The 27,823-nt window shown below is 50.0% G+C and overlaps 2 protein-coding genes across 2 annotated transcripts; both read right to left on the bottom strand.

Moving 5' to 3' along the window:
- Positions 1-1,467: 1,467 nt before the first annotated feature.
- Positions 1,468-13,089, bottom strand: LOC102243845 (keratin, type II cytoskeletal 5-like). The gene is made up of 9 exons (XM_005869225.2): positions 12,606-13,089; positions 10,562-10,770; positions 8,247-8,307; positions 7,381-7,476; positions 5,225-5,389; positions 4,312-4,437; positions 3,611-3,831; positions 2,992-3,026; positions 1,468-1,756 (listed from the first exon to the last, which is right to left on the bottom strand). The coding sequence occupies exons 1-9, from the start codon at positions 13,074-13,076 to the stop codon at positions 1,554-1,556; spliced, it is 1,587 nt and encodes a 528-aa protein (XP_005869287.1). The 5' UTR covers positions 13,077-13,089; the 3' UTR covers positions 1,468-1,553.
- Positions 13,090-14,643: 1,554 nt separating this feature from the next.
- LOC102243554 (keratin, type II cytoskeletal 75) lies at positions 14,644-25,924 on the bottom strand. The gene is made up of 9 exons (XM_005869224.2): positions 25,399-25,924; positions 24,610-24,824; positions 22,689-22,749; positions 22,245-22,340; positions 21,410-21,574; positions 19,036-19,161; positions 18,674-18,894; positions 17,371-17,405; positions 14,644-15,271 (listed from the first exon to the last, which is right to left on the bottom strand). Exons 1-9 carry the CDS (start codon positions 25,882-25,884, stop codon positions 15,033-15,035), a joined length of 1,644 nt encoding a protein of 547 aa, XP_005869286.1. The 5' UTR covers positions 25,885-25,924; the 3' UTR covers positions 14,644-15,032.
- Positions 25,925-27,823: the final 1,899 nt, after the last annotated feature.

Below are 27,823 nucleotides of genomic sequence, written 5' to 3'. Positions count from 1 at the left end.
CCTCGCCTTGTGAGTGCATTTTGGTCTTGAACACATGGCAGGTGTTTTGAGGGTTTACAAGTCTTCTAGCTAAATAGGAAACCACCTGCGATGGCCGCCTCAATATTTCTGTGCCTCTCCTGCTCCCCTATTCCACCGACACCCTATTTCTGCTTCCTTTAAGGGGCTGAGCAACGCATCCTCAGGGAACACCTAAGGAAGAGCTGCCTCGCTTCTGAGTCTGCTCTCTCGGGCCTTCCCTGTAGGGCAGGGTGTTTGATAGACTGACTGCTTTCAAGAGTTTCAGTGGCTAAAGCTGGGGATGGGCAACGCCACAGCTAGACATTTCAGAGACAGGAATATAGAAGAATGGCCAGGAGAGAGAAAGAGCAGGGACTGTATTGCCAAACAGAAAAGAGGGGAAGTGAACGGAAGAAAGAGAAATAAGGAGAGATGAGGAGGGGGGCGGGGGAGAGAGGAGACACACTGGGTGGCAGAGGATGAGTAGAAAAGGTCTGAGGGGGGAAAGAGAAGGTGGAAAGAGCAGGGTAACAAAGGGAAGAAAACTTTCCAGAAAAGAGGTGATGTGGCAGCACAGAGGAGGAGAAGTCCTGCGCCTGTGGGTCATGGCAGGAGGGCTCTCCTTGGGCAGTTCTAGGACAGGCTGATTGGGTTCTTTCCCCTGTGTGTCTGTTGTAGGCACCTGGTGCTGAGCTGCCTCCCACACCTTCACGTGAGCCTGCCTCCTCGCCCTCAGCATCAGGACATTTCTGTTCAGGCCCATAATTCTAATATTGGTTTAAATGAAGCAGATTTGGGAAGAATGTGGCTATAAAATATTATCAAATGCAGCCCTGGCCATGGAGAACTTTTGGGTTCTTGATACAAGTATTGCATTCTCCTATGAATAATCAAGAGTTGGCAATGTTTTAATGGGTGTTGATTTCTCTCTCAAATATTCTGCTGGTGGTGGTTGTCAGGGGAAGTGGCTGGTGTCCTGGGTGAGGACAAGAAGGAAGGAGGTGAGGAGGCCATATGTGGGCAGGGCTGGCATTACTTCCTGGTCTCAGCGCCCTGCAGGAGAAGTGTCTGTCTGTGTGAGAAAGCTCACGTGAGAACTCTGGCCTAGACTGCACTCAACTTTCTTGGAGCACCAAGGTCAATTCTAAGCTTCCCATGAAGGACTGTGGTTACACTGGACCTGGCTCAGACAGGAGGAGGGAGACCCAATTGCACCCCAGCTCTGGAAGCTACTGAAGGGCAAAGTCCCACCCAGCCCAGGTCTTGGCTCAGAGCAGTTGAATCAGCGTTAGCTAGAATGGATGTCCCTACCCCCTGGAAGGCCCTGGGATGGGGAGTGAATGGGGTCCCTCTGTGGGGACCTGTCTGGAAGCAGAGGGATGGACAAGGTGGCCCTGGAATGCACAGGCCACTTTCCCACTCCCTGTGTGAACTGCTGCCAGGATTGACTTTGTGCAGGGGGTTTCAGCAAAGCGGCAGGCCTTGGGGCTGGGAACTGGGGGTCTGATGGGGTGGGGTGGGGTAGGGGAGGCAGCAGAGGCAGGTGGGGCTCTTTAGCTCCTATAACTCTTCTTGGTGGACGACGTCTTGGAGATGATGCGCATGCTGGAGGTGCTGCCACCCATGTTGCAGCCACTGGTGGAACTGAAGCCCCCGCTGCCACCGCCGTAGCAGAGGCCACTGCTGTAGCCGCTCCCGCCCACACAGAGGCCGCTGCCCCCGCTGTAGCCCGTGCCTCCAGAGGAGGAGACCACCGCTGTAGAGAGAAGGCATGGGGCACACTGGCAGTCTCCTCCCATTTCCCAAGACCCACCCTCCCGGGTCTGGTGCCCATGGCACTTCCTCAGGGCACAGGAATCTCCTTAGTCCCCCAGGAGCAGAGTCTGAGGGTGGGCATGAGCTCCCCATCCCCATCGAATGCTGCTCAACATGAGCATCTGCACAGGACATCACACTTTTCAAAGGCCTTCACAGCTGCGACCACACTGTCTCAATAGGCCTGAGAGGACACTATTACTATGAGCACCCCCATTTTACAAAGGAGAAACTAGAGGCACAAAGAGATCGAGTGGCAAGCCCAAGGTCACCCCTGCCAGAAACCAAGGCCTTAGGCTCCTAGGCTGTATTCACTCCTCATCTACACCAGGGGCTCTCACTGAGTGGAGGCCCCACACTGTGAGGGGGTCATAGACTCCCAAGCTGGAAGAGGCCGGAGGCCATTCAGATGACCCTCCCCAGGAGTTGAGTCCCTTCTACAGTATCCTGAGTCTGGCTCTGCTCAGATGCTTTCAGCAACAGGGAGCTCACTATCTCTAGATGCAGCTCCCACAGCCTGTCAAACATGTGACCTCCCTCTCAGTGTATGTTTCTTCAGGGGAATTATTCTAGTTCCTTCTATTAAGCTCTCCCCCATCCTGGTTCTCCAGCCTCTCTAATTCGGTCTGACCCACATGGGGCCCAAGGGATTCAACTTCCCGGACACAGGACTCCATGAATGCCACCTGCTGGGACATTATGCGAGATGATTCCTCCCCATCTCCCTGCCATTGCCTGAGGCCAAGCCAGGCCAGTCGCTGCTCTACTTGTTCCATTAATTTGCTTCGACTTTTTACATTTAACCTATCTGAGAACCTCTTGTCAGTTGTGTGAGTTTGAATCCCTGCCAGAACTAGCTGAAAAATCAGGGACCCATTGCTCTTGCTAGTAGACCTGTCCTGTAACTGGGGTCCCCTGGGGCCTGGATGGAGTCATTCCTGTGGACATACGACCCCACTGGAATGGGCCCTAGGGATGAGAAGTCATCACAAGTCTCTCTTGACCCACTGGGAGGAAGGGCCGAAGAAAAAAGGGGTCTCCACAGAGCCCCTAAGAGGGTCTTAATGACGTCCCTAACCCACCCTGTTCATTTTCTAGTCATCAAGTCCTTGTTAGTGATGCTCTTAGCTCCCACTTTGTCTCCCACTTTCCTATCATCCCAAGGCATTTACTCACAGATGTTCACGGGTCCGACACCTTCTCCAGTGAGTCTGTTGCAGGTGGGAGAGAAAGAGAGACATTTGCTGAGACTTTAAAGAGCCCTGGGTTCTTTGTGTTTAGAGTCATCAGCACAGAGCACTTACTGGGTGCCAGGCACTGTGCTTACAAGCTTTCCATTCATCTCATTAGCCTAAGGAAGTTAATGCGAATCTGTCAGGGGGCACCTGGGAGATAAACCCAGTCAAAATATGTAGAGGAATGGGGAGAGGAACCTGTGCTCACTAGATAGAGAGGGGCAGTTAGATTGATTGTAGGCATCTTTGGGCAACACAGAGCCCCTGAGGCTTGTCCCAGGTGTGGCCTCATTTGTCTTAGGGTCTGGGCAGACATGGCCCTGCTTATGGCCTTCCAGGTAGTCATGGGCTACTTTTCCCTGACACCTTGCCCCTTGGTCTCCTGCCCTGGGTCCAATAGGAGCTGTGGGAGGGGCTGTGATCTCAGGAGGCCTCCAGGGAGCACCTGTGTTTTAACCCTGTTTCTACCCTTGGAATTTCTCCCTGGGGCTTGACACTGTGGGGCTCGTGGCCTCTGTGGCATTGCTCTAGTGCTATGGTGGGAGGAAAAGGTAGCCCACCTGCACTCCTCGCCCTCCAGCAGCTTCCTGTAGGTGGCGATCTCAATGTCCAGGGACAGCTTGACATTCATCAGCTCCTGGTACTCGCGCAGCTGCCTGGCCATGTCCTGCTTGGCTTTCTGCAGGGCCTCCTCCAGCTCGGCCAGCTTGTGCTTGGCGTCCTTGAGAGCCAGCTCCCCACGCTGCTCAGCATCAGCGATGGCAGCCTGGAGCGCGGCACACTACCAGGAGGACACAGGAGTTGGTGAAATCCGCAGAGAATGCAGAAAGATGTGGGCTTCAGGTTAAAAAGATGGAGGACGTTTTTTTTAAATGGACTTCATGCAAAGGAGGCTGGAGCTTCATCATATTTAAAAATAAGATTAATCTCTGTCCCCCTTGGTGATTTGGGACTTAGCCAGGATAGAGACAATGATTTGGGGGGTCCTTTTCCACACTGAGTGTCTCTGGATAGTGGGTAAGTAAAGCTGGTCAAAGTTTTGTCTTGGATGCCTCCAGAGGACAGAGCCCTTCCTGGAAGAATTGATGTTGGACAGAATTCAGGAAGAAGGTTATAACACCCCTAGAGAGGCAGGAGACCACCTTCCTGGGTGGTCACTTATCTGACGAGGCTTCACTCTGCATGGGCTGAGTTAGGACCAGGCCCAGGTCTGCCCGGGTGCAAGGACTTAGATAGGATGACCTCTGGGAGGGCAGTCTACCTGCTTCTTCAGGTTATCAATCTCAGAGCGCAGCCTGTGCATCAGCCGGTTCAGCTCAGAGATCTCCATCTTGGTGGTGCGGAGGTCATCCCCGTGCCGGCCAGCAGACCGCTGCAGCTCCTCGTACTGGGGAGAAGGAGAGGCAGAAGGCAGGCAGATTCAGGCCAGAGACAAGGAACTGGTGGTTTCCCAGGGCCCAGAAGGCTTTCCATATGCCATTTGGAGGCCCCTCCCTCTCCCACCCCATTCTCCATCCAATCCATCCCCATCTTCCCTGGCTCTGCTCTCACTCTGTGTCTACAGCTCCGCACCACAGTTGGACCTTTCTTCTTGGATCCCATCTTTTGTCCCTCTCCCTTGACACCAGGTATCTCATTCTCAACCTGTAACTCTGCTTTTAAAGCTCCTTTGTGTTTGTTTTCCTTGCACCACATCTCATATCCCCAGTGATTCCCCAGCTCAGTGTTTGCTCTAACCTGGAAAATCTCATTGTGTGACCCAAATCCAACCTTTGTCCCCGCCTCCCCTCAAGCTCCTCAGCTCCAAACAGTTCCACCTTTCTCCTGTGGATCCAGAAGGCTCAGCCCGCCTTTTGTTCCCACCCTCCCTCTCTCATTCCTCCTGACACTGGTAGTTGGTAGTGTCCAGCTGTCCCTTGCCTCTCTTCTACAGGGTGTTGAAGGTGTGTCCATACTCCTTGGGGCAGAAGGACTAACTACCTCCTGCCTTCATATGGCTATTCCCCCAGTGTAGCCCAAGAAGTGCTCAGTACAGAGGGTAAGCCCCAAGCTGAACTCAGATCTCTTCAACCCCATCAGATTGGGACATATGAGAGGACAAGGCTCTTATCTAAATTGCCTTTGGAATCCCAGTTCTCCACAATTATTTCATGGACTTGATGTTGACACCTCACCTTGGTCTGATACCAGGACTCAGCCTCGGCCCTGCTGCGGTTGGCAATGTCCTCATATTGGGCCTTGACCTCGGCGATGATGCTGTCCAGGTCCAGATTGCGGTTGTTGTCCATGGACAGGACCACGGAGGTCTCAGAGATCTGGTCCTGAAGCTGAGCCAGCTCCTGTGATGGGGTCCAAGTGGGAGAACTGAAGCAGGGTGCAGGTGTGTGTGTGCATGTACATGTGAAAGCATGTGTGTGTGTGTGTGTGTGTGTGTGTTGTATGCATGTGTGTTGGGGCACTGTGACCAGGACCCTGGAACAGATCTTGGTATCAAGGGCAACACATGCACTGTTAGGGTGTAGCACCCTGCTAAGGTCTAAAAGGGCTGGGAAGGATATTAGGGAGGTCACTGGGTTTACTCCCATACTTTATTATCATCTCATCACAGATAACTTTAGCTGCTCCGTCACTCCGGTTGCCAAGGGAATGCACCTTGTTGTAACCTGCCAGTGCCATGATGTCTCATGTTCTGAGGAAAAGAGCCTTTCACACTAAATAAAGAAATCATCTTGTGAAATAAAACTGAGTCAGAAGGAGCCAGAAAGCTTTGCTCCATCTCAGTTTTGTTTCCCAACTTCGCTCCTCCCAGCTCCTTGGGGACGGGAAATGGAAACAGCAGAAAGGGCACCAGACTGAAAAATTCAAGTCTTGGATCTTCAAAGCAGGTTAGATAGCATCCCTGTCCCAGGGGGGAGCATTAAATAGTTCATGTCGATGTAAGATGGTTTTTGAAACAATAAACATACAATTAATTTGTTAATGATCACTCCTTGGATTCCTCATTGGTTTAGAAAATATGATCCTCAGACCAGCAGCATCACCATCACCTGGGAAGTCTGGGCTCCACCCTAGAGTCACTGAATCAGAACTGATGTTTTATTAAGACTTCTAGAAGGCATTGCAAAATTTGAGAATAACTGGCCCAAAACACAAATCTTAAAAAATATCCCTTCCTTTCTTTATCAACAATTGGTACATGTATTTCCTGCTTCAAGAAATTATTGCTTTGTTGCTGTGTCCTGCAATTTGTCTTTCCCAAATGTTTTTTTTCCTGGTAGCTGATGTAGCTCGAGGGGTCTCTACCCGTGGGCTTGCTGGGCTGTGGGCTGGTTCAGAATTAGAAGCCAACAGCACACTGGTCATTAGCATTAAAGTGAATAAGCAGAGAAAATGGTGCCTTTTGCCCCATGTGGTTTGTTGGATGGACATTGAACCCATCCAAAGACACAGAGCTAATGATCCTGTCCCTAGAACAACATGACCAACTTCTGTTGGGCACAAACATATGTAACCCCCTGGGCATATCGCCTGTCCTTACCAGGCCTACCTGGAGGCACACAATATCTGATACACTCTCTCCCTGACATCACTGATCCCATCTCTACACTCTCCCTGTCACTCCCTCTACTCCACCCAATTTGGCCTCTTCTTTGTATTTCTGGGTCCTCAGTTCCTCCAGATTTCTCTTCAGATATCACCCACCATCTGCCTTGCCACTGCTCCTTATTGTCATGTTTTTATCGTCCCTGCTGTGCCTGAAATGGTATTGTGTCTGTGCTGCCTGTCTCCCCCACTGCAATGAAGCTCCAAGAACTCAGCGGCTTGACTGTGTTTGCTCGGCGCTTTGCCTGCAGCCCCCAAGAACAATGTCTGACTCTTAACAAAATGTGTCTTTAGGAGAACCAGGCAATGTGTCGTGTGCTTCCAGAAGCATCTAAAGGCTCACTAACTGTCACTTGATTTGCATAATTGCATCATCCTGCAGCCAAGAATAACAGGTAAATTTAAGCTGAAATGGGCGAGCCGGTTGCTCAGATAGTTCTATGGAAACCATGCATAATTCAATGATGGGAAGTTCTTTTGTCTGACTGACAGAACATGCTTGGCACAGGTGGTCAAGGTTAAATTTCTCACCTCACCTGACTCACAACTACCAGATGGAAACTCATTTTCTCTCTAGGTAGGGCAAGTAGCATCTGCTCCATTAATTCCAACCCAGGGATGGGGTGGGGAGCAGAGAGGAGATCAGAGCAGCAGCTTGTAGTCTCTGTGCCCCACTGAGGGCCCTAGACTCCAGCCCCTCTGAGGGGGCGCAGTGGGCCTTGCTTACCGCTTCGTAGAAAGCTTTCAGGAAGTTGATCTCGTCCATTAAGGCGTCCACCTTGGCCTCCAGCTCTACCTTGTTCATGTAGGCGGCATCCACGTCCTGGGCACAGAACAGGCCATCACTCTGAGTCTTACCCAGTCAAGGTTAACCAGCTCCTCTGTTGGGCGGGAGAACTTCAGCTCCCAGGGATGAAAGCAGTGCTTTATTTCAGGCTATGGAGTGGGACTGGCATGGGAGGGGGGTTCGTTCCCTGAGGACCAGGGCTCTCAGGGAATGTCCACCAGGTCGTCAGCTATGTCACCTCCATGTGGTGAGGACAACCCAATTCTGGGCCCATGAGCTCTCCCAGCCTCTCCCTGAGGCTCTTGGTGACTTCCCCTCCTCCTCATACTCTCCGCCCCTTCTTCCCCTCCATACACCACTGCTCCATTCTCCCTCCTTCAGCTCAGCTCCTGGCTGATTCTCCCCTCCCTCTGTCACCCTCCCCAGCCCCACTAAGCAGGAAGGTCCACAACTCTATGAAACTGATTCCTGTCTTGTGCCCGTCCCCTGAGCCTGGAGACTCAGCTCAGCATAAGGCCCATTTGCTTCACCTCTCCGTGCACTGGACTCCACATGGGGAGGGGGCTGGTGTCGGGACTTATGACTTGGACTTTGAAGCCCTGGATCCTGAATATCTGGGTAACCTGGGGCAACGTGCTTAACCTCCCTGATCCTGAGTTTTCTCACTTCTAAAGTAAAACCTGTTCCCAAGATTGGTTGCACAAATTAAATAACACCTTGTATGCAAGGCCACTAGCTTAAGTTGCAGCTGTCACTCCTGGAAGGGGCTGCCTGAGGTTCAGAAGGGAGCATCCCTGTCCCCTCACCTTCTTGAGCACCACAAACTCATTCTCCGCCACTGTGCGCTTGTTGATTTCATCTTCGTACCTGTGGGGAGGGTCAGACGTGGACTGATGTTAGGCGCAGGGGCTCTGGGAATGAGGTTAAACCAGGGGCTGTAGGTGGGCAGGAGACAGTGGGTCTGCAGAGCAGACCTGGAAAATGTGCTGCTATAGCAGAGCTCTCCTGCCACACATGTGCCCCCCCAAATCCCATATCAACCAACACCCACCTACCCCTTCTACACAACGCCCAAATCCCAAATAACAACAACAACAACAATAAAACCCAGCCCTCATTCTTCCTGAGCTTTTCACACAGCTTTGCTCCTTAGAGAGCTTAAGTCCCACAAAGGGGCATGCATGTTTCCTTTTATACCCTGTGGTCTTGTCCCAACCCAAACAGAGTCCATGAAGGGAGGAACAGAACGAACAGTAGTAGGTGTGCAGTCCTAGGCCTCAGCGGCTTCTGCACCCAATGATGCCCTCCTGCCTCTCTGTTCCGTTCTCAGCCACATTGACCCTGGCCTAGGAAGCTGAATCTTCAGGCTAAAAGGAGCGACCCACCCCCCTCTCCAGTTTCCTCTCTTCCCCTAGGCAGCATCCTCCTTGCTCACTGATCTCTGGGGTGACCCATTTTCTACCCAACCTGTCCAAGTAGTGGGGAGTCCCACCTGCTCAGCAGCTCTGAAGGCTGTGGTTGGGCTTTGTCTCCTTGACCTTCCAGCCCAGTAACCCCAGGCAGGTCACTCAACCTCTATAGATGCCCCTCCCATCTATGAAATGGCATGTCGTTATTTTTTTTAAAACCACAAAGCACAGTCCCACACGATGTATATAACCAGATCTCCCCTGCTTTTGTATTGCCTCTGCAGTCCAGTAGGACCCGAGACAAGCCTTTTCCTGCCCTTTGATTTATTTTTCCTTATTATTTCCTTGCATAGCCTTTTCACTAAATATGAACATCTGTTCTTCACCTAATTCCATACTGTCCTTGTCTCCTGTGCTTCCCGGCTCACAGGCCCTCTGCCAAAGGGTGAGCACCAGGTGGTCCTGCACAGGCCTTTTAGTCACTTGCCACATGAATATCACCAGCTATTAACTAGGAGCACATGCTCCAACACTCCCCCAATTCCTCCTCTGTACCTCTTTCCTTCTCAACATTAAGCTTTCATCTCCTCCTCCAGGAAGCCCTCTTGGATTGAAAAACTGTTACTCCACATTTGCACACATATTATAAATTATCCATTTGTATTTGCTTTTCTTGTCACTACACACATATACCTAAACATCAATACAATAAAATAACTGACGCTTGTTAACAATTTACTATGTGCCAGGCAGTGGGCACCCTACCAAGTAGTTTACATGCAAGTTTTGATTTAATATGCTCATACTATTAATATGCCATTTAACAGGCAAAGGGACTGGGACTTACAGAAGTTAGTTTTCTTTAGGTCTTTTAGCAAGTAAGTGGTTGAGCCAGGATTCTAATGTCACTGACTAGATTCTATACTGCTGTCCAACAGAACGTTCTGTGATCATGGAAATGCTCGGTATCCACATCCATTAGCCATGTGTGAATTGAGCACCAGAAATGTGGCTAGTGAGATTGAGGAGCTGAATTTTAAATTTTATTCCATTTCAATGAATTTAAATTTAAATAGGCAGATGTGGCTAGTGGCTACCATATTAGTGCAACTAACTCTAAAGCCTTAACTCTTACTATGTTACACACACAGTAACTAAAAAATGACTTATTTTGTTTGGACCAAGACAATTAGAAATAAATTAGAACAATAAAAAGAAGAAATTACTTATGTCTATAGGCACAAGATACTATATGTTTAATGGTGTGTGTGTGTGTGTGTGTGTGTGTGTGTGTGTGTGTGTGGTTCCAGGGAGAAGGCAGCATGTATGGGTCTTTCTCCTCTGTTCCCTGCCCCTTGACCAGGGTTGGGGTAAATGCATGGACATTATATAAATTAGCAATGGGACTGAGTGAAACAAATGTAAGGGTGAGATTATATAGGCTTAATTCTTAACTCACAAGTTGCCACTTACATAAACTTGAATGAGTCAGTCACTCTCTCAGAGCCTTATTTTCCTCAACTGCAGAATCTTTCAGGTTGTGTATATCATGCGCTCCGTGCCCATGTTAGTTATCATCCTGTATAACCCCAGCCCTTCCCCAAAGCCCTAGGGTTCCAGTTCATTTTCTGAGTAACCTCAGTACCCAAAGTGTGTTCCATTTCCCCACTGCACTGGGCACTTCTGGAGGAGCTGGCTGAGTGTCTACTCACTTGTTCTTGAAGTCCTCCACCACATCCTGCATGTTCTTCAGCTCCGTCTCCAGCCTTGCCCGCTCCCCGCCCAGGCTGTCCAGCTGCCGCCTCAGGTTGTTGATGTAGGCTTCAAACATGGGCTCAATGTTGGCCCTGGTGGTTTTATGCTCCTGCAGGAGGCTCCATTTGGTCTCTAGGACCTTGTTCTGCTGCTCCAGGAACCGCACCTGCCCCAGTCAGAAGTGAGAGACTGTGAGGGCTTCCTTACAGCAACCTCCCAGAGAGCGCTGGGATCCAGGACCCTCCAGCAGTGCAAGAGGTGGGGCTGTAAGACCTCAGAGTCCAGGTAGCAGGCTCCTTCTCATCATTCTCAGCCCGGAAGGTAGAGAGTCAAGCAAAGGTCGGTGTGATGGGAGAGAGGCAGTGGTTTGATTTGAAGGTGGGAGAAGCAAGGAAGGCCAGAGGGACTGGAAACTGTCTGATCACACCAAACCATGCTGATGTGTCGTAGGTGAAGAAAAGAACACTCCCCCATCACATTACTGGGTGAAATTTTGATTCCCATTAAATGGACAGGAAGTTCTTAGCAGAACATTCAACCTGTCTATTTTCTTTCCAACATGATTTCTCAAGCTCTAGACTCTGGACTCAGTTGCCCACACCCTCCAGGAATGCTGGAATGGGTCACTCTGGAGTCGTATTGAAGGAATTTGGACACAATCCCAGCCGTGTCTCGCTAGCTGTGTGGCCTTGGTAAGCCCTTCCTCCCTCTGCTCTCTCAGGTCCTCTGTGCTCTTGTGCTACAAATTTGGTTTCTTTGAATTGCACTCATCTGCCCCTCAGCCTGGAAAAACATGCAAAACCTTTCTCCCTAAGCAAAGTCCTTTCATTGGGAGCAGCTGGAATGACACACAACCTCAGAGAATGAAGGAACAGAGCCTCCAAGACTTTGGAGATGGCAATTTGCCTGCTGAGGGTCTTTGACAAATGCACCCACCCCACCAGCTTTCTCTTCCATTGCAGAGGAATGAGGGCAGTCCTGGCTCTAAGTCCCTCCCTAGTTACCACCCTTTGGTTCCTATGTGCCTTCCTGATGAACCTAAAATAGCATTTTTTCCCCTCACAGCCAGGCTCCTGGAAATCTCACAGCTGTTGATGCAAACACCAGGCCAAGTAGGGTGACTTGGGTGATAAAATTGAAGAACCACTGCCTCAGTGGTTAGGTTTTACACATTTAAAGACCTGGGTCCATATGATGAGGCATTTATAGACTGTTAGACCTGCAAAGGCACCTCAGAGTCCATCTATCCAACCCAACTGAGGCCCAAGAACTTAGGGATTCTCCTAGCAGTAGAGCCAAAAATGAGACCTGAGCTGGTTGCCTCTTTAGCACTTTCTTCTAGATCCCAGGTGTGGAGTCTGAAAGATCCAGATTCTTGAATTGGTTCTTCCCAGGCAAAAACTACCAGCTCAGGTGTGAAGCAGGGGTGATGATGCAAAATAGAATTATATCTTTCCCCAAACTGGAGAAATCCCTAGGATTCCAGGCCACATAGCAAGGGGGGACCCAGGGCTGAAGTCACAGCTTTCCTCTCTCTAAAAGAAAAGAGTGAAACACTTTGAGCAGCCCCTGGCCAACCACCCAGCTTCTCAGACATGCCCAAATCACCAGAGGGGTTGTCACAAGAGGGCTTGCCCCTATTACACTCGGCAGGAAAAAGTGACCTCAGCCCACTTCTGTGGACCGACCTTGTAATCTTTCCTTCCTTTATCTCCTTCCCTCCAACGGACGCCCTTTCACTGTCTAATTGTAAACCCAGTACACGATCACAATCAATCAAAAGAGCAATGTCCTTGCAGTGGGTCAGAAAGCTCCGGAGCCTGGAGGTAGACATTTTTCTGCTCCCACCTCAACAAAGTGGGAAACCACCCCTCATCCACCCGGTCAGCAGTCTTCCCACCCCAGGATCACAGGTCTTGGGCAAGACACAGTTGACCTCAGAAAAGCACAGAGAGCAGAGATCCCCCAGCGTTTCTAGTGGGGATCCCACTTGCCTCTCACCTTGTCGATGAAAGAGGCGAACTTGTTGTTGAGGGTCTTGATCTGCTCCCGCTCCTCCTTCCGCACCCGCTGAAGGGAGGGGTCGATCTCCAGGTGCAGCGGCGTCAGGAGGCTCTGGTTGACAGTGACCTCCTGGATGCCCCCAGATCCAGGCATCATCCCACCTCCATACCCGCTGCAGGCTCCTACTCTGTACCCTATGCCGCCAAGACCCATCCCATAGCCAGCGCCACCGAAGCTGCCCCGGCTGGAGCGGTAGCCCCCACTGACGGAGATTCTCTTGCTGCCCCCAAGGCCATGGAGACTCCTGCTTCCAAAGCCACCCCCAAAGCCACCTCCAAATCTCTTCCCGCCCTGGGTCATGGAGACAGAGCTGAAGCTGGTCCGGGACCCCGGGAGGAAGTTCGCTGAGGAAGTACTGAAGTTCCGAGTGCCCCCTGACTTGATGGTGATAGAGGATCGTTGGGCCATGGTGGGAGTTGGTGGCAGAAGATCAGAGGAGCAAAAATGTCACAGGGATGAGGAGGCTTCAGAGTCTAACTGTCCCAAAGTCTCCTTGGCTTTTATCCCCTAAAGAACTGGGCTTGGCCGAAGAAGATCACAGACCACTGTGTTGAGTTCATCTCAATGGCATGTCTGGCCACGGCCCATCTTCCTGCCCCGCTAATCATCATGGGAACTCCCTACCTAGGGCAGGACTGGGCCTGGGCATTCGAGCCCTGGGCAGGCCTGGGTCCTGAGGCCCCCACTTGCCCAGGTTCTCTGCCACATGCTGTTGACACTCCCACTGCGTCTCATCGGCTCCTCTCTTCTTGATTTCCAGGTCTTGGACTTTGAACTCAAGCACTTCCTATCACTTATAAAGAAACCCCATTTACTGAGGACTCAATCTGTGCAAGACCATGTGGCAGGTCAGTTGCAATCATTGTGTCATTTGATTCTCATAATAACTTTGTGAGGGTAGAGGGCAATAAATATTGCTAACATTTCCTGAATGGCTGCCATGGGTAGCTATTTTACACCTGCCTTCTCATTTAATCTTTACACAGCACCACGTGGTGGCTATTACTGTTCTTGTTTTGCACATGAAGCAATTGAGGCATGGAGTAGTTAAGAGACTTGGCAGACCTCAGATAGCCAGTGACTGCTGCGCCAATGTGGGGGCCCAGTGGCCTGACTGCACCTCATAGCGACGGAGAGAGGTGGCTTGTTACAGAGAAGCAAACTCCTGCCCCCTCTACTCCTCTTGTTCCAGCTCTTAACTTGATCCTCCCCCTCCACCAGGGATGTTTAACAATTGTTCTCAGTGCCATTTCTCTCCTTCTTGCCATCCTTTCCTTTTCAATCCTTCCCAATTTTCCCTGATGAGAGGGGTCCAGGAGACTGTAAACTCAGGAATGTGGGTGCTTCCGGATGTCTCATTGCTGCAATTATGGGCCTAAATGTCTCCTGTGCTAAGTGAAGGTGCTGCCCCGGGGCTGGCTTTTAACTCCGCTCCTGCCCTGTGATTTCTCTGCTCAGGTCTGCAAGTTTGAAGCTGTCAGGGAACAATGGTCCCTTTGCTGGCACAGGGCTGGGCCCCCCATCCTACGTCAGTGTTTTGGAGAAACAGTCTGGCTTTGGGAGGGATGGCATCTCCCTGCATGACATATGTAGTGGGGAAGCTGGGCAGAGCTTCTGCCCAGGGGCTGGGGCTTCTCAAAGAAGACATCCCAACGAGGGGTAGGAGGAAATGGGCAGAAGCTTGGGTGCGGAGTCTGCCCTCCTGTCCTTCCCATCTCCCCCAAGTCCAGCCTTCTGAGCTCTGGGGAGAAGTGGGGAAGGGAAGTCTGATGTGCTCTGGGTACTCCTTGTGTGAGGCCTTGTGCTGGGAGGAGGAGGAGGAGGAGGAGGAGTAGGAGGAGGAGGAGGAGGGGGAGGAGAATTGTTCTGTGCTCCGTCACCATTCCAAACAGAGGGCTGGACACCAAACACATTACACATACATTTAATTGACACATTCCAGAGAGGGGAGAGAGGGAGCCCTCACTCCCAGCGGGCAGCTTATGAGCACCGTGAGACAGGGGGCCTGACAACCTGGCATTAAGATGGTCTGGGAGACACAGACTCCGCATTTCTGCATCTGGAGGGAGGGAGGCGGAGCTGAAGGGGAGTCTCTGCAAGACAAGCCGAATGTGAATCTTGAAAGTCTGTGCTCTGGCACAGAGAGGGCTCCAGGGGCAGTCTGGGGGACTGTCAGGAGGGCAGAGGCTGGCTCAGGTTGGAGACTGGGATTTACCAGGATGCCAGGCTTCCTAGCAGCACAGGTGGGCCTTGTGACGGGGAGAAGAAGGAGAAGGACCCAGGTGTCCAGGGGCGTGTGCACACAGGCCAGGTCAGTGGGTAAACCTGGTTTCAGGACCGGGGAGAGGGAGTGAGTGGCTGCACTTAGTGTTTATAGCTCTTTCGGCTGGAGGACGTGGTGGAGACAAACTTGACACTGGAGCCATTGCCCCCAAGGCCCCGGCTGCTACTGGCACTGAAGCCGGAGCCTCCCAGCCCCATGCCCAAGCTGTGCCCACCGCTGGTGTTGAAGGAATAGCCGCTGCCCCCACTGAGACCCAGGCCTCCACCTCCAATGCCGCTGCCACTGCCGTAGCCACTGGAAACAGTGGAGGTGACCACAGCTGTGGGAAGAGAGGAGATGTGGTCAGATTCAAAGGCAGGAGAGAAGACACTGGGGGTGTCAGGGCCTGTGCCCTGAAGTTCCTGGGGAGGGGGGGGCAGGGTGTAGTGGGATCACTGTGCTGTGCCTCAGCCGGGTCCTCTCTGTGCAGCAGCTCTGCATCCTCCCAGTCTAGAATGGCTTTCTGCCTCCCCACAACTACTCCATGCCTCTCTCTTCCTTCCAGAACTTAATGGAGACTTCTCTCCTCTGGGAAGCTGTTCCAGTCCAGTTGCCTTCCCTTTTGATCCCGCCCACTCCCCCCTACTGCGCTGTCCCATCTCCCCCTGCGGACCCGGCTCTGGTGTCTCCCTTCCTTCTGGAAGCTCATAGGGAGGCACGTACGTGCTTTCCTTGGTGTCCCCCAGCCTCTGTGCTCAGAATCCCAGAAGCGGGGCTGGAATATTCTTGATAGACCAAGTGACAGCCAACCCATTGGCCAGCCAACTATTCTCATCCCAACCTGTTCTTTTCCTAACTTTTATAACCACCACCACCACCACCACCTTAAACATCTAGTCTCCTACTTTGGGTTCTTGAGAAGAAAAGTTGAAATAAAAAATAGATTCTGTTATGGGATGAATTGTGTCCTTCAAAAAATATGTTGAAGTCATCACCCCCAGTACCTGAGAATGGGACCTTATTTGGAATATTTGCAGATATAACCAAGTTAAGAGGAAAATCATTAGGGTGGGCTCTAGCCCAGTATGACCAGTGCCCTTATAAGAAGAGGGAAGGTGTCCTAATGTGAAGACAGACACACAAGAACACGGCCATTTGACCACAAAGACAGAGATTGGAGTGGTGAGCCAAGGATTGACAGCAACCACCAGAAGCTAGAAGAGGCAAGGGGGCATTCTGCCCTATAGGTTCAGAGGGGGCACGGTCCCGCTGGCACCTCGGTTTGGAATTTCTAGCCTGCAGACGGTGAGACAATAAACATCTGTTGTTTTAAGCTACCCAGTTTGTGTGCTTTGTTGTGGCAGCCCTCGGAAAACAACACAGACTTTCAGGTGCTTTCAAGAGAATGGAAACTTTAGAGGTGGTGCCGTCCATTCCCCAAATTAACTTTGAGGATCTCTGGAGACCCAGTGGTTCTCAACCTTCCTAATGCCGCGACCCTTTAATACCGTTCCTCACCTTGTGGTGACCCCCAACCATAAAATTATTTTCGTTGCTACTTCATAACTGTAATTTTGCTACTGTTATGAATCATAATGTAAATATCTGATATGCAGGATGTATTTTCATTGTTTGCGACCCACAGGTTGAGAACCGTGGACAAAGACATCAAGGATGGACACCTGGGTGGTTGAGAGCTCAGCCTTCTAGAACCATTGGCTAATATAATCAATTGCTTTTGTGAATCTCACATAGAGAAACAAAACTCACTTTTAGAGTGTATGTTGTAGAAGTCATTTCTGTTGGCCTCAAGGTGCCAGCACTGAGCTCTGAGTGACGCCTTCTGCTGGGGGTTGGGCCAGCTTGCGAAAGCTTCTCATTCCTCAGCCGCTGCACCCCCTGCTATGTGTATGGTGCTCTCACTGCCCTGAAAACTCTTGGTTACTCTCTGTAGTTATAATCTACAGAGTTGAGACAAGCAATAGGGCTTCTTCCCAAATTGTTCCGGGAAGAGGCTGTCTAAATAACAATGCCCTTGTGCTCAGCATGAAGGCTCCCTCCAAAGGCTGAGGGCAGACCAAGAGTTTTCGTAAAGTCTGTCTGCATAGGACACTCATCTCTGAGCCAGACTTGCAGCCCCACGGAGAACAGTGTGAAGTCCTGGGAGAGGGGAGGTGTGGCCTATGGTCTTCTATGCAGAAGGAGTTCAGCAAACCTCCCAGTGCCCCTTTGTGGCACTCACACACTTACAAAGAGGTCAGTATTGTGACATGGAAGACTCTCTCCTAAGATGGTTCTCTTTTTAACAAATTCAGAACGTCAGACCATCTCAAAATGAACCCTTTTGGTGGGATCCTCTCCAATGCCTCATGCGCGCCCACCACCCCTCCATCCCCCAATCACAAACACTCCAAATGATGCAAAGAATGTCATACTCACAGATGTTAACTGGAGAAACACCCTCTCCACTCAGCCTGATTGGAAGGAGGGGGGAGAAAGAGGTTACTGTTGTGTCCAGAAGTTTGTGGGCATTTAAAATGACATTTTTGTAATTGTTTTAAATACATTACAAACCCTTTATTTTTATTGCAGAAATAGTGGAGGTTGAAATTATTTAAATACTAGTAATATTAAAAAGTAATAATTTAATGAATGAAATAATGTGGAGTTTGAGGTTCATAGGAGTAAAACCTGTAATCCCAGAAGCCCATTTTTGGTTTAGACTAGGTAGACACCTTATGAAAATTAAAGCCATCATACACTGGTGTCATTGAAAAGGCAGGACTTGTCATAGAACAAGAAGAATTCTCTCTGAACAATGGACCATTGTCGTGCACTGGGCAGTGCTAAGGTTATTATAGGTGTGGAGAGGAGGCTGAGTCATAAACACAACACTTGCAATAATCAGTCTATTATCGTGGTAGCAAATAGAGTAATTTTGTTTTAGCATCTTGAGGACAGAACTGGCATTCATTTATAAATACACACTTAGAACATTAAAAGAGCTAACAATTATTGGGTACCTGTTACCTACATTCTGCCACTTAATTCTCTCAACAACTCCATTAAGTAGGTGTTATTATCTCAGTTTTACAGATGGAGAAATTCAAGCTCAGAGAGGTTAATTAATTTGTCCAGCATTACAATTTGAAGCCAGATTCATTTGACACCCAAGCCCATATCTTTGGCCACTAAACTGAATGGTAACGATTATTTAATGTACACTTTTTGTATACCCTGCATTATTTTAAGAGCTTCATGTATAGCCCCTATATTAACACTCTTAAAAACATATGAGCTAGAAACTATGGTTATCCCTTTTGTACAGGCGAGGACACTGAGGAATGGAGAAGTTAAGTAATTTGCTCTGGGTCACACAGCTGGTAACTGGCAGAGCACAAAGCTTCCACTGAGCCAGATCATGTGACCTGCTCTCTATTCTATCTTTGAAGAAACTGAGGGCCAGAGAGGGGATACTGACTTTGCTAAGGTTGCATAGCCTGTTAGTTAGCCTAACTCCTAGGACAATTTATTCTCGGTCCAGAGCTGTAGGTAGTTGTACCTCAAACATGGGAATTTGATAATGATTCACTAACATGAAAAAAATTGCACCTGTATTCTTTGTCATAATTCAATTCCACCTGCATTTTGCTCTCCTTTCCAGGTGAGGAGAGGGCTGCAGCAACCTGAAGCCCTAGGAATAGCCAGGCAGCTGGGATGGAGTTACTGCCTCTGCCCTCACCTGCACTCCTCGCCCTCCAGCAGCTTGCGGTAGGTGGCGATCTCCACGTCCAGGGCCAGCTTGACGTTCATGAGCTCCTGGTACTCGCGCAGCAGCCGGGCCATGTCCTGCTTGGCCTTCTGCAGGGCTTCCTCCAGGTCCACCAGCTTGGCTCGTGCATCCTTGAGGGCCAGTTCTCCGCGCTGTTCTGCGTCAGCGATGGCTGTTTGCAGGCTGGAGCACTGTGAGGAAAGGAAGAAGCTGAGAGCCTTTCTGGTAGCCCCTGGACATGTGATGCTTCTTGGTTGGAGTCCTATGCACATGGCAGAATGACCCAGGAGAAATGAGTGCGCAGGGAATTCTTGGCCCTGCCTAAACTTTACCTGCTTCTTCACGTTGTCAATCTCGGTTCTCAGCCTCTGGATCATCCGGTTCATCTCAGAGATCTCTTGTTTGGTATTTCGAAGATCATCGCCGTGTCTGCCCGCCGTGACCTGCAGCTCCTCATACTGAAGGAACCAGAGCAGAGTCAGTCATCTGGTCAAATGCCAGGGCTAGGACTCCCTGTATGCACAGCCTGGCCATCAGCGCCACAGCAGGCCCATCCATTCACTGATCATTCACACATTCCTTCACTCATTTATTCAGGTGGTATTTCTTGAGCATGTCTACTTGATGGGCACGTACTAGGCTTTGAGAATATTGTGAAGAACATAGACCCCTGCTTACAGTTTACTGGGGGGAAATAGACATTAATCAAAGCAGCATATTATTGAACATATAGTTCCAAACTGAGAAAAGTGCCCCTTAGGAACTTAACAAAGTCCTACCAGAGTGTAATAAAGGAATCTGACCCAGCTATGGAAGTGGGAGAAGCCATCAGGGCAGTCTTTCCAGGGATGGAGATGCTTGAGCTGTGCTCAGAAGGATGGGAGGGAGGGAGCTAAGTGACTGGCTGGGGAGAGACCACTCCAGACCGGAAACAGCCTATGTGAGGACCCTGGGGCCTGAAGAAGCGTGGTGAGCTCTGGGAATGAGAGAGACTTGGTCACTGTCCTTGGGAAGCTCCTGGTCACAGAACATACATCCAGACTGATTGTGATCATGAAGTTTGGTAGCCCTCCAGACACCACTGCTGGGGAAACGGGATGACATTGCAAGGAAATGGTGTTGGGTGGAGCCGAGGCTGTAGAGGGCCCAATTCTGAAGACTTTGTAACAGAATCTCCATCTCAGGCAGCTCCCCATCTCACCTTGGTGCACATCCAGGATGTACTCATTTAGGAGAAATAAATGCACCCTGTGTTGAGTGGACTGGAGTGAAACCCACACCTTTCCCAATGAAAGAAGGGCCCCTGCCTGAACGATTATCTGTTGGATTTTGAAAATGCTGAAAAGCTCAGCTCCTGTTTTTGGATACACACAGTTAAAGGGAACAACAGCATCACCAACAAAAGAAATAATTTGCTGTAAATTTCAACCACTCCATTGGGGGTTAAGTGTATTTCACCTCCACTCACCATCAAAGGGCTGCCTTTACACTGTGCACCCCTGTCAGCTGATTCCCTCTTCCTTCCCACCACCTTGCACGGGTAGGGACTAAGGTATGAGTGCACAGAGCAGGGCAAGGGATACGAGGCAGCCTGTAGGTGAGCAGCTGCCCCCTGAAAAGCGTCTGAATTTGTCAGGGCGCTCATCTCCTCCACTGGACTATCCTGCTTACTATAACCTCCAAAGCCAGGCCTTCTTGCCATCTGCGCTTCTGGACAGTAGCTCTCTCTGGTTGTCCCAACCTCTTTCTTCCAGATACAAATTCTCTTGCTTAGCAAAGTGCTAATTTCTGCCTTCCAGCCCCACAGAACTGCTTGCTCAGCCCTGAACACCTTGCTCAGCACTCTTTTTAAAATATATTTTATTGATTTTTTACAGAGAGGGTTGGGGAGGGATAGAGAGTTAGAAACAGCCCCACAGAACTGCTTGCTCAGCCCTGAACACCTTGCTCAGCACTCTTTTTAAAATATATTTTATTGATTTTTTACAGAGAGGATGGGTGAGGGATAGAGAGTTAGAAACATCGATTTGAGAGAAACATCGATCAGCTGCCTCCTGCACACCTCCTACTGGGGATGTGCCCGCAACCAAGGTACATGTCTTTAGCCGGAATCAAACCTGGGACCTTTCAGTCCGCAGGCCGACACTCTATCCACTGAGCCAAACCGGTTAGAGCGCTCAGCACTCTTTTGTACCTTGCTGCTTCCAAAGTGGATTGAAAATGCACCTCTTCTTGGAAGCTTTTTGTTGATGTTGTCTTTTCCCTTCCAAGATTGTCTATTCAGTTCAGGTCTCCCAGACCTTGGGTTCTGTTTGCAGTTTATTAATTTACAACTCTGTAATCCCCTTGGCATATTGTAGGATCTCTATAAACATGTACCGAATAAATAAGCCATTTAGAAACAGCTTTATGACTGTTTCTGGGATGTTTTAGAGTCTCACCCAACCCCTAACCAGATCATAAGTGATGTGGGGGTGGTGGCTGTCCTGAGCGCCTAGCATCGCCTGACCCCATAATAGTGTGCATGGGTGGGTTTCCATACACATTTCAAGCCAAGTTTTCATAGGATCAGAGATGCTTCTGCCAAGTTGAAAGAGATGGAAATGCTCACATGTTTCTGGAAACTTGTGGCTAATAGTTAAATGATGATTTGGGGCTTCAGAAAACACTAGTCCTGAACGCTATCACAGAGGTGCCCACACTCACCTTGGTCTGGTACCAAGACTCAGCCTCAGCCCGGCTGCGGTTGGCAATGTCTTCGTACTGGGCCTTGACCTCAGCGATGATGCTGTCCAGGTCTAGGCTGCGGTTGTTGTCCATGGACAGTACCACGGAGGTGTCGCTGACCTGGGTCTGCATCTGGGACAGCTCCTGCAGGGTCAGTAAACTCAGGGTCATCAAGGCATGAAAAGAAGGGATCTTGAAATCATGCGGTTGACCACCCATCAAGGTCAGGAAGCCCTCCTTTGGCATTCCTGGCAGGGAGTCTTCTGTTTTTCCCTGGGCACTCCCAGCATTTATGGGGTTCCTTAACAATAGAGGGTTTCTTTAGGATCAGATGATTTTTAGGGCCCTCTGCCCCCTTCACAGTATGTTTTTATCCCTCCCTGCTTCTCTCTCCCTCCCACAGGCCCAGGTCTCTTGTTTCCAAGTACAGTGCCCAGAATGAAGCGTCCCCAGAGGTCAAGAAGTTGACCAGTGAGCTGAGGCACAGCTTGCCTTTCTGAACTTTTCTGGGAGGGGGAATGGAAATGTGAGTCTTGAATACCTTGGGAATGCTACCCAGTAACCTGGGATTCAAGAATCAGCACTCTTTCCTCAATATGCTATGGGGCGGGGCATAAGCCCAACAGCTGGAGTAGGCTTTAGTGTGGCAAGATTTCAAGCAGTTCTCCTGGGTCCCCCGACCTTCCAAACCCTAGTTTGGAGCACCTGGGGCACAATGCCGGGTGGGGCCACTATGGGTATGATGCTCTCTGAGGCACCCCTTTCTTTCCAGGGGCCAGACCTAGGGGGGATAGACACATTTGCAGGCTCTTACTTCCTCATAGAGCATCCGTAAGAAGTTGATCTCGTCGGTCAGACAGCTGACCTTGGCCTCCAGCTCCACCTTGTTCATGTAGGCAGCATCCACATCCTGGAACAACAGCACAGGGTGCTCCTCTGAGACCCCAGCCACAAGCAGCAAGTCCCAGAGAAGCTGAGCAGACTCCTCTCTGGCCCTTCGAGGTTGGATTTTAGCAAACTCTGCATCTGGGGTTGGGGGTTGGGGTGGGTGAGAACTAGAGGTTTGAGTTCCCTGGGCTAACAAAACCCTAAGCAGGGGCAGTGGGGCCATAAATACAGAGGGAGCATTTTGGCAGGTTTGAACTCTCCAAATATTCTCCAGGTCATGTGACATTTCTTGAGTGGCCCAAGGGTTGGGTCGCCCCACACTCCAAGATTCAATTTTGAATCTTCTCCTTTGAGAGACATTTCCACCCACCTTCTTCAGGGCCACAAACTCATTCTCAGCAGCAGTGCGCTTGTTAATTTCGTCCTCATACCTGTGAGCAGAGGAAGGGGGTGTGCTATTGAGCAAGGCTTTGATGGAGTTCTTCCCAGGCTGAGGAGGAGGGTGCTGGTGCAACAAGAGTTAAGAGACCTCAAATCCCCTCCAGCTCTTCTGCTAGCCTATGCGTGACTTTGGGTGATTTACTTAACCTCTACTTCTCCTTCTATAAAAGGAGAATAATTTCTTCTGCTAGAAGGTTAACCCCCCCCCCCCCCCCCATTCTTCTTTCTTTTCTAAGACTAGAAGGTGAGCATGGAACTTACGGAAATAGAAATATGTATTTATGCAACTCTATCTTCTTAGAGATGTACAATTCGAATTTTAAAAAATTTTGTTGTCTCTGCCGGGCTGGCATGGCTCAGTGGTTGAGCATCAACCTATGAACCAAGAGGTTACAGTTTGATTCCCTGTCAGGGCACATGCCTGGGTTGTGGGCTTGATCCCCAGTGTGGGGTGTGCAGGAGGCAGCCGATCAGTGATTCTCTCTCATCATTGATGTTTCTATCTCTCTCTCCCTCTCCTGTCCTCTCTGAAATCAATAAAAATATATTAAGAAAGTTTTTTTGCTCCCCCAAGCTCCTGCTGTAAACTTTGTTCAGGACAGTGTTCCTGGTAGATTTGGGTATATTTTCACTGAGCCTAGGGCAGCTGTTTGAGCAGTATGCTTGTTTACCCCCCCCCCCCCCCCCCATTCTTCTTTCTTTTCTAAGACTAGAAGGTGAGCATGGAACTTACGGAAATAGAAATATGTATTTATGCAACTCTATCTTCTTAGAGATGTACAATTCGAATTTTAAAAAATTTTGTTGTCTCTGCCGGGCTGGCATGGCTCAGTGGTTGAGCATCAACCTATGAACCAAGAGGTTACAGTTTGATTCCCTGTCAGGGCACATGCCTGGGTTGTGGGCTTGATCCCCAGTGTGGGGTGTGCAGGAGGCAGCCGATCAGTGATTCTCTCTCATCATTGATGTTTCTATCTCTCTCTCCCTCTCCTGTCCTCTCTGAAATCAATAAAAATATATTAAGAAAGTTTTTTTGCTCCCCCAAGCTCCTGCTGTAAACTTTGTTCAGGACAGTGTTCCTGGTAGATTTGGGTATATTTTCACTGAGCCTAGGGCAGCTGTTTGAGCAGTATGCTTTTAGCAAGTAAGTGTAGTTCTAACTCAGAAACCAAGGGTAAGGCAGCTAAAGGGTCAGTGAGGACTACCCCTTCCCCCTGGATACCTCACCAACTGTGGCCTGGGTGATCGCCAGTCAAATTTAGCCTCCTGAGGACAGTGGTTCTCAACCTTCGGGCCCTTTAAATACAGTTCCTCATGTGACCCAACCATAAAATTATTTTCGTTGCTACTTCATAACTGTAATGTTCCTACTGTTATGAATCGTAATGTAAATATCTGATATGCAGGATGGTCTTAGGCGACCCCTGTGAAAGGGTTGTTCGACCACCAAAGGGGTCGCGACCCACAGGTTGAGAACTGCTGCCTGAGGAGGACCAGATTACCTCATTTTACTCTAGTGTGCATCCTGGGAAATGCAAGCCATCTTAATAATAGAGCCCGTGCCCAGTGGAGTTAAAGCACATGCTCACCTTGAAATAATATTATGCTTTCCAGAGTAACAATATTCTGTTAGGTGATATAGATACCCCTTTGTAGTTGTGTAGACAGGGAAGAATAGGCTTCTTATAAATAGTGATGCATGGGATGGGGGTACCTCTGCCACCTCCCACCATATTGTCTTCATCTTATGGGATAATGACTGCAAGTTTCAAACCTCCCAGCTGATACTAGCATTTGCTCTTTTGCCCCAGAGATGACTGCGTGTGACCAGAAGCCCATCTCCCACCTACCTGACTTTGAAATCTTCTACGACGTCCTGCATGTTCCTCAGCTCAGCGTCCAGCCTGCCCCTCTCACTGGTGACGCTGTCCAGCTGCCGGCGGAGGTCATTGAGGTAGGCATCAAAGAAGGGCTCCAGGTTCTGCCTCACTGTCTTAGTGCCCTGCTCTTGCAGGAGGCTCCACTTGGTTTCCAGGACCTTGTTCTGCTGCTCCAGGAAGCGCACCTAGAGTGGGAAAGAAGAGAATGAAATCCTGAGAAACTGGGGAGACTTGAGAAATTAGTTGGAGCCAGATACTCCAATTAATGAGGGAAAGAAGAAAAGTATACTTCTCACAAGACACCCATACATCAACTATTTAATTGACAACTCCAAGTCAAGATGAGAAAGCCCTTGAAGCTACCCCACAGTGCTCAGGGGCTTCCATAGAACTAGTATAGTGGGGCTTGGAGGCCTCTATGGGGAGCCTCTATTTTTGGGTTGACAGTCTCGACAAAGCCTGCTCTGGGTTAGGTTAGTTGGCTTAGTGGGAACTCCTCCTGCAAAAAACAACTTAACTTTCCTGGTGTTGACTGAACCAGCCCACATGGCTCCCAAGCAGGATACAGAGAAATGTTCACAAGGTCCCTTGGAGCAAGCTGGTCCCACTTGTAAATATCTCACCCCACTGGAAGGCGCCTGCTAATCAGATGTGCTTAGCAGGGAGGTTGTTGCATTGCTGCTTCCCCTCTGATCCAGGGGCCACTCCAAGAGGTCCTGCCAGCCCAACCCAATGGAGCAGAAGCAGCTCCTGGCTCACCTTGTCGATGAAGGAGGCAAACTTGTTGTTGAGGGTCTTGATCTGCTCTCGCTCCTCTTTCCGCACTCGCTGGATGGTGGGGTCGATTTGCAGGTTGAGGGGAGTCAGGAGACTGTGGTTGACAGTGACTTCTTGGATGCCTCCAGGGGGGCAGACAGGGAAGCCAGAACTCCCATAGCCCCCGCCCACTCCACCCCCATAGCCAAAGCCACTGCTGACCCCAAACCCACTGCTTGCCCTACCACCAAAGCCATTTCTGAAGTTGTTGCCACTCCCACTGATGGAGACCCGCTTGGTCCCCCCTAGGTTGTAGAGGCTGCGGCTTCCAAAGCTGGCCCCTGGACCACTGATTCTTCCCAGCCCTCCACTGCCCCCTGTGGTGCGGGCCAGAGAGGCTGAGCTGAAGCGAGGGCGCCCGGAGGCTGAGGTGGTGCTGAAGCCCCTGCGGCTGCCGGTCTGAAAAGTGATGGTGGACTGCCTGGACATGGCTGCTGAGAAAGGGGGGCAAGAGGAGCTCCTGGCGCAGATGTGTATGAAGGGGGATAGAGAAGACAGGGTATCTGGGGAGCCCCAGGCCCCATGGCTTTTATGGGCCTCTGGGAGGGGCGGGGCAGTGCTGATCAAGGCCTCTGATGGCATCTCTTAGGCATTTGCCAGCCCTGAGCTCACACTCAGCTCCCCTCTGGAAATGGTGTAGGAGCCACTGGTTGGTTCCCTGGCACGCCTCCCCCATGTGCAAAATCCTTTCCAGTTGCAACTTGATCAGCAAGTGAATGAGAAGCACATTAATTGCTTTCAGTCATGTCCTAATCATGCATCTGATAATGGACTCAAAAAACACTGCCTCATTTCTAAACCGCTTTCTTAGGCCTGGGACCGACTCTCCCCTGTCCAAACATCTTGTGTCATTACAAGTGACTGCGATTTATTGTTTCCTGTTCCTTCTTATCCCTTAGCTGTGCTTCCCACCCCTGAGCATTTTCTCAGCTATTATTGCCCAGTCTCCCGCCTCCCACCAAGCTGTCTCTCCAGATCTTGAAAATCCTGCTCTAACCTCAGCTTTCTCAGGAATCCACTGAGTTTTGATTGTCCCTTTATTTTACTCTTAAGCTTCCATCTCTATTGTTCAGGTCACAGGAAATTCTGGAGCACGAATGTGCACGTGCATGTATGTCCTGTCTATTCCAATGCAACGTGATTAAAGACCAGGCCCTCTGCCGTGGAGAGAAGCCATGAGAGTAAACAGACAGGGTTGAATCCCAGGCCTGCCCTGTACTCGTTGTGAGACCTTTGGCCAATCACAGAGGTCTCTGAGCCTCAGTCTGGATGTCTCTAAAGACGGGTTTCTGATGAGTATTCATGTATGAAGACAAATTTTGCAATGCCTTGACCATGTGAGTAAATGTTCAGTCTTCTCTCCTAACACTATCAAGCGAGTATAAATGAAGTGCCAGTCCATTCTGTGGCGAGTTCGAAAGAAACACAATACACATTCTTTTTCTTTTATAGGAAACTCGTGGTCCTGTTGGGAAGATGACTGTGAATCCCACTAGGTAACTTATGAAAAGGTGGTAGACAGCAAAGCACTCCCTCCCTGCTGTTTGAGGCTGCTTAATTCCAGAAGTCTCCCAGACTGGCCACTCCTCCTACTGCAGGCCAGGGTCCTCACCCTTTAATCCTTCGTCAAAGAGCTCCAGTGGTTGCACCAAGTAGAGGATTTTTCCTTTTTCCCTTTTTCCTTATTGACTATGCCCGCTCTCCTCTGTCTGACTAAAACTGAAAAGTCTACAAGGCTCCTTGTTCCCCTTTTATCTGCCTCTCATCCTCCTGTCTCTACCCTGGGGGAGTCAGACAGAGACATTGTTAGATCCCTTTCATCTTGCTGACTTCTTGCTCCTTGCAGTGGTTTTGGAGGGTGGCAGAGTGAGAGAGGACCTGAAATGCATTTAGTCTCCTTTTTGTGGATGAGGAAGCTGCATCCCTGAATGGAAAATTAAACAGATGGACATTGCCTAGCTAGAAGTAGAGCAAGATCCCATGGTCTTGCCACACAGGTGCTCTTCTTAAAGCACACGGTAACTGATGGGCTGGCAGACGCTTGGCACCTGGAATGGCAGCTTGGCACTTAGAGGTGCGGATCTCTGTTGTCTGAGCTATTTCCTCCTTGGAGCCAAGGCCAGGGGGTGGGCCTCTCCTCCATCAAGAGATTGTTTGAGAGTCTCAGTTTCCACCGGGAACCTATGAATCATAGCTTTTGTTGATATAGGCCAAGAGGAGCACAGGAGTTCTCACCTGGTGGCCAGTGCTCCCAGGTCCTAGCTGGGGTGGTGCATGCGTCTGGGGTGGAAAGAATAATTGTCTTTGTTTTCTGTACTCCTTGCACGATCATCTTTCTCCCAGAAGAAGGATGCTTGTTTTCTGAGCC

The sequence above is a fragment of the Myotis brandtii genome, unplaced genomic scaffold (genome assembly GCF_000412655.1).
Source record: "Myotis brandtii unplaced genomic scaffold, ASM41265v1 scaffold29, whole genome shotgun sequence".
Taxonomy (NCBI): domain Eukaryota; kingdom Metazoa; phylum Chordata; class Mammalia; order Chiroptera; family Vespertilionidae; genus Myotis; species Myotis brandtii.
This window is presented reverse-complemented; position numbering and strand designations above follow the sequence as displayed.

What these genes read in the sequence shown, in the direction of transcription:
- LOC102243554 (XM_005869224.2), bottom strand. Translation starts at nt 25,884, where the DNA reads ATGTCCAGGCAGTCCACCATCACTTTTCAGACCGGCAGCCGCAGGGGC. An exon ending in AGTTTGTGGCCCTGAAGAAG is followed by an intron (nt 22,341 to 22,688) that starts GTGGGTGGAAAT and finishes CTGTTGTTCCAG; the next exon opens with GATGTGGATGCTGCCTACAT. An exon ending in TGTTTCTCCAGTTAACATCT is followed by an intron (nt 15,272 to 17,370) that starts GTGAGTATGACA and finishes CTCTTCCCACAG; the next exon opens with CTGTGGTCACCTCCACTGTT.
- LOC102243845 (XM_005869225.2), bottom strand. Translation starts at nt 13,076, where the DNA reads ATGGCCCAACGATCCTCTATCACCATCAAGTCAGGGGGCACTCGGAAC. An exon ending in GTGGAGGACTTCAAGAACAA is followed by an intron (nt 8,308 to 10,561) that starts GTGAGTAGACAC and finishes CCCTCCCCACAG; the next exon opens with GTACGAAGATGAAATCAACA. An exon ending in TGTCGGACCCGTGAACATCT is followed by an intron (nt 1,757 to 2,991) that starts GTGAGTAAATGC and finishes TTCTCTCTACAG; the next exon opens with CGGTGGTCTCCTCCTCTGGA.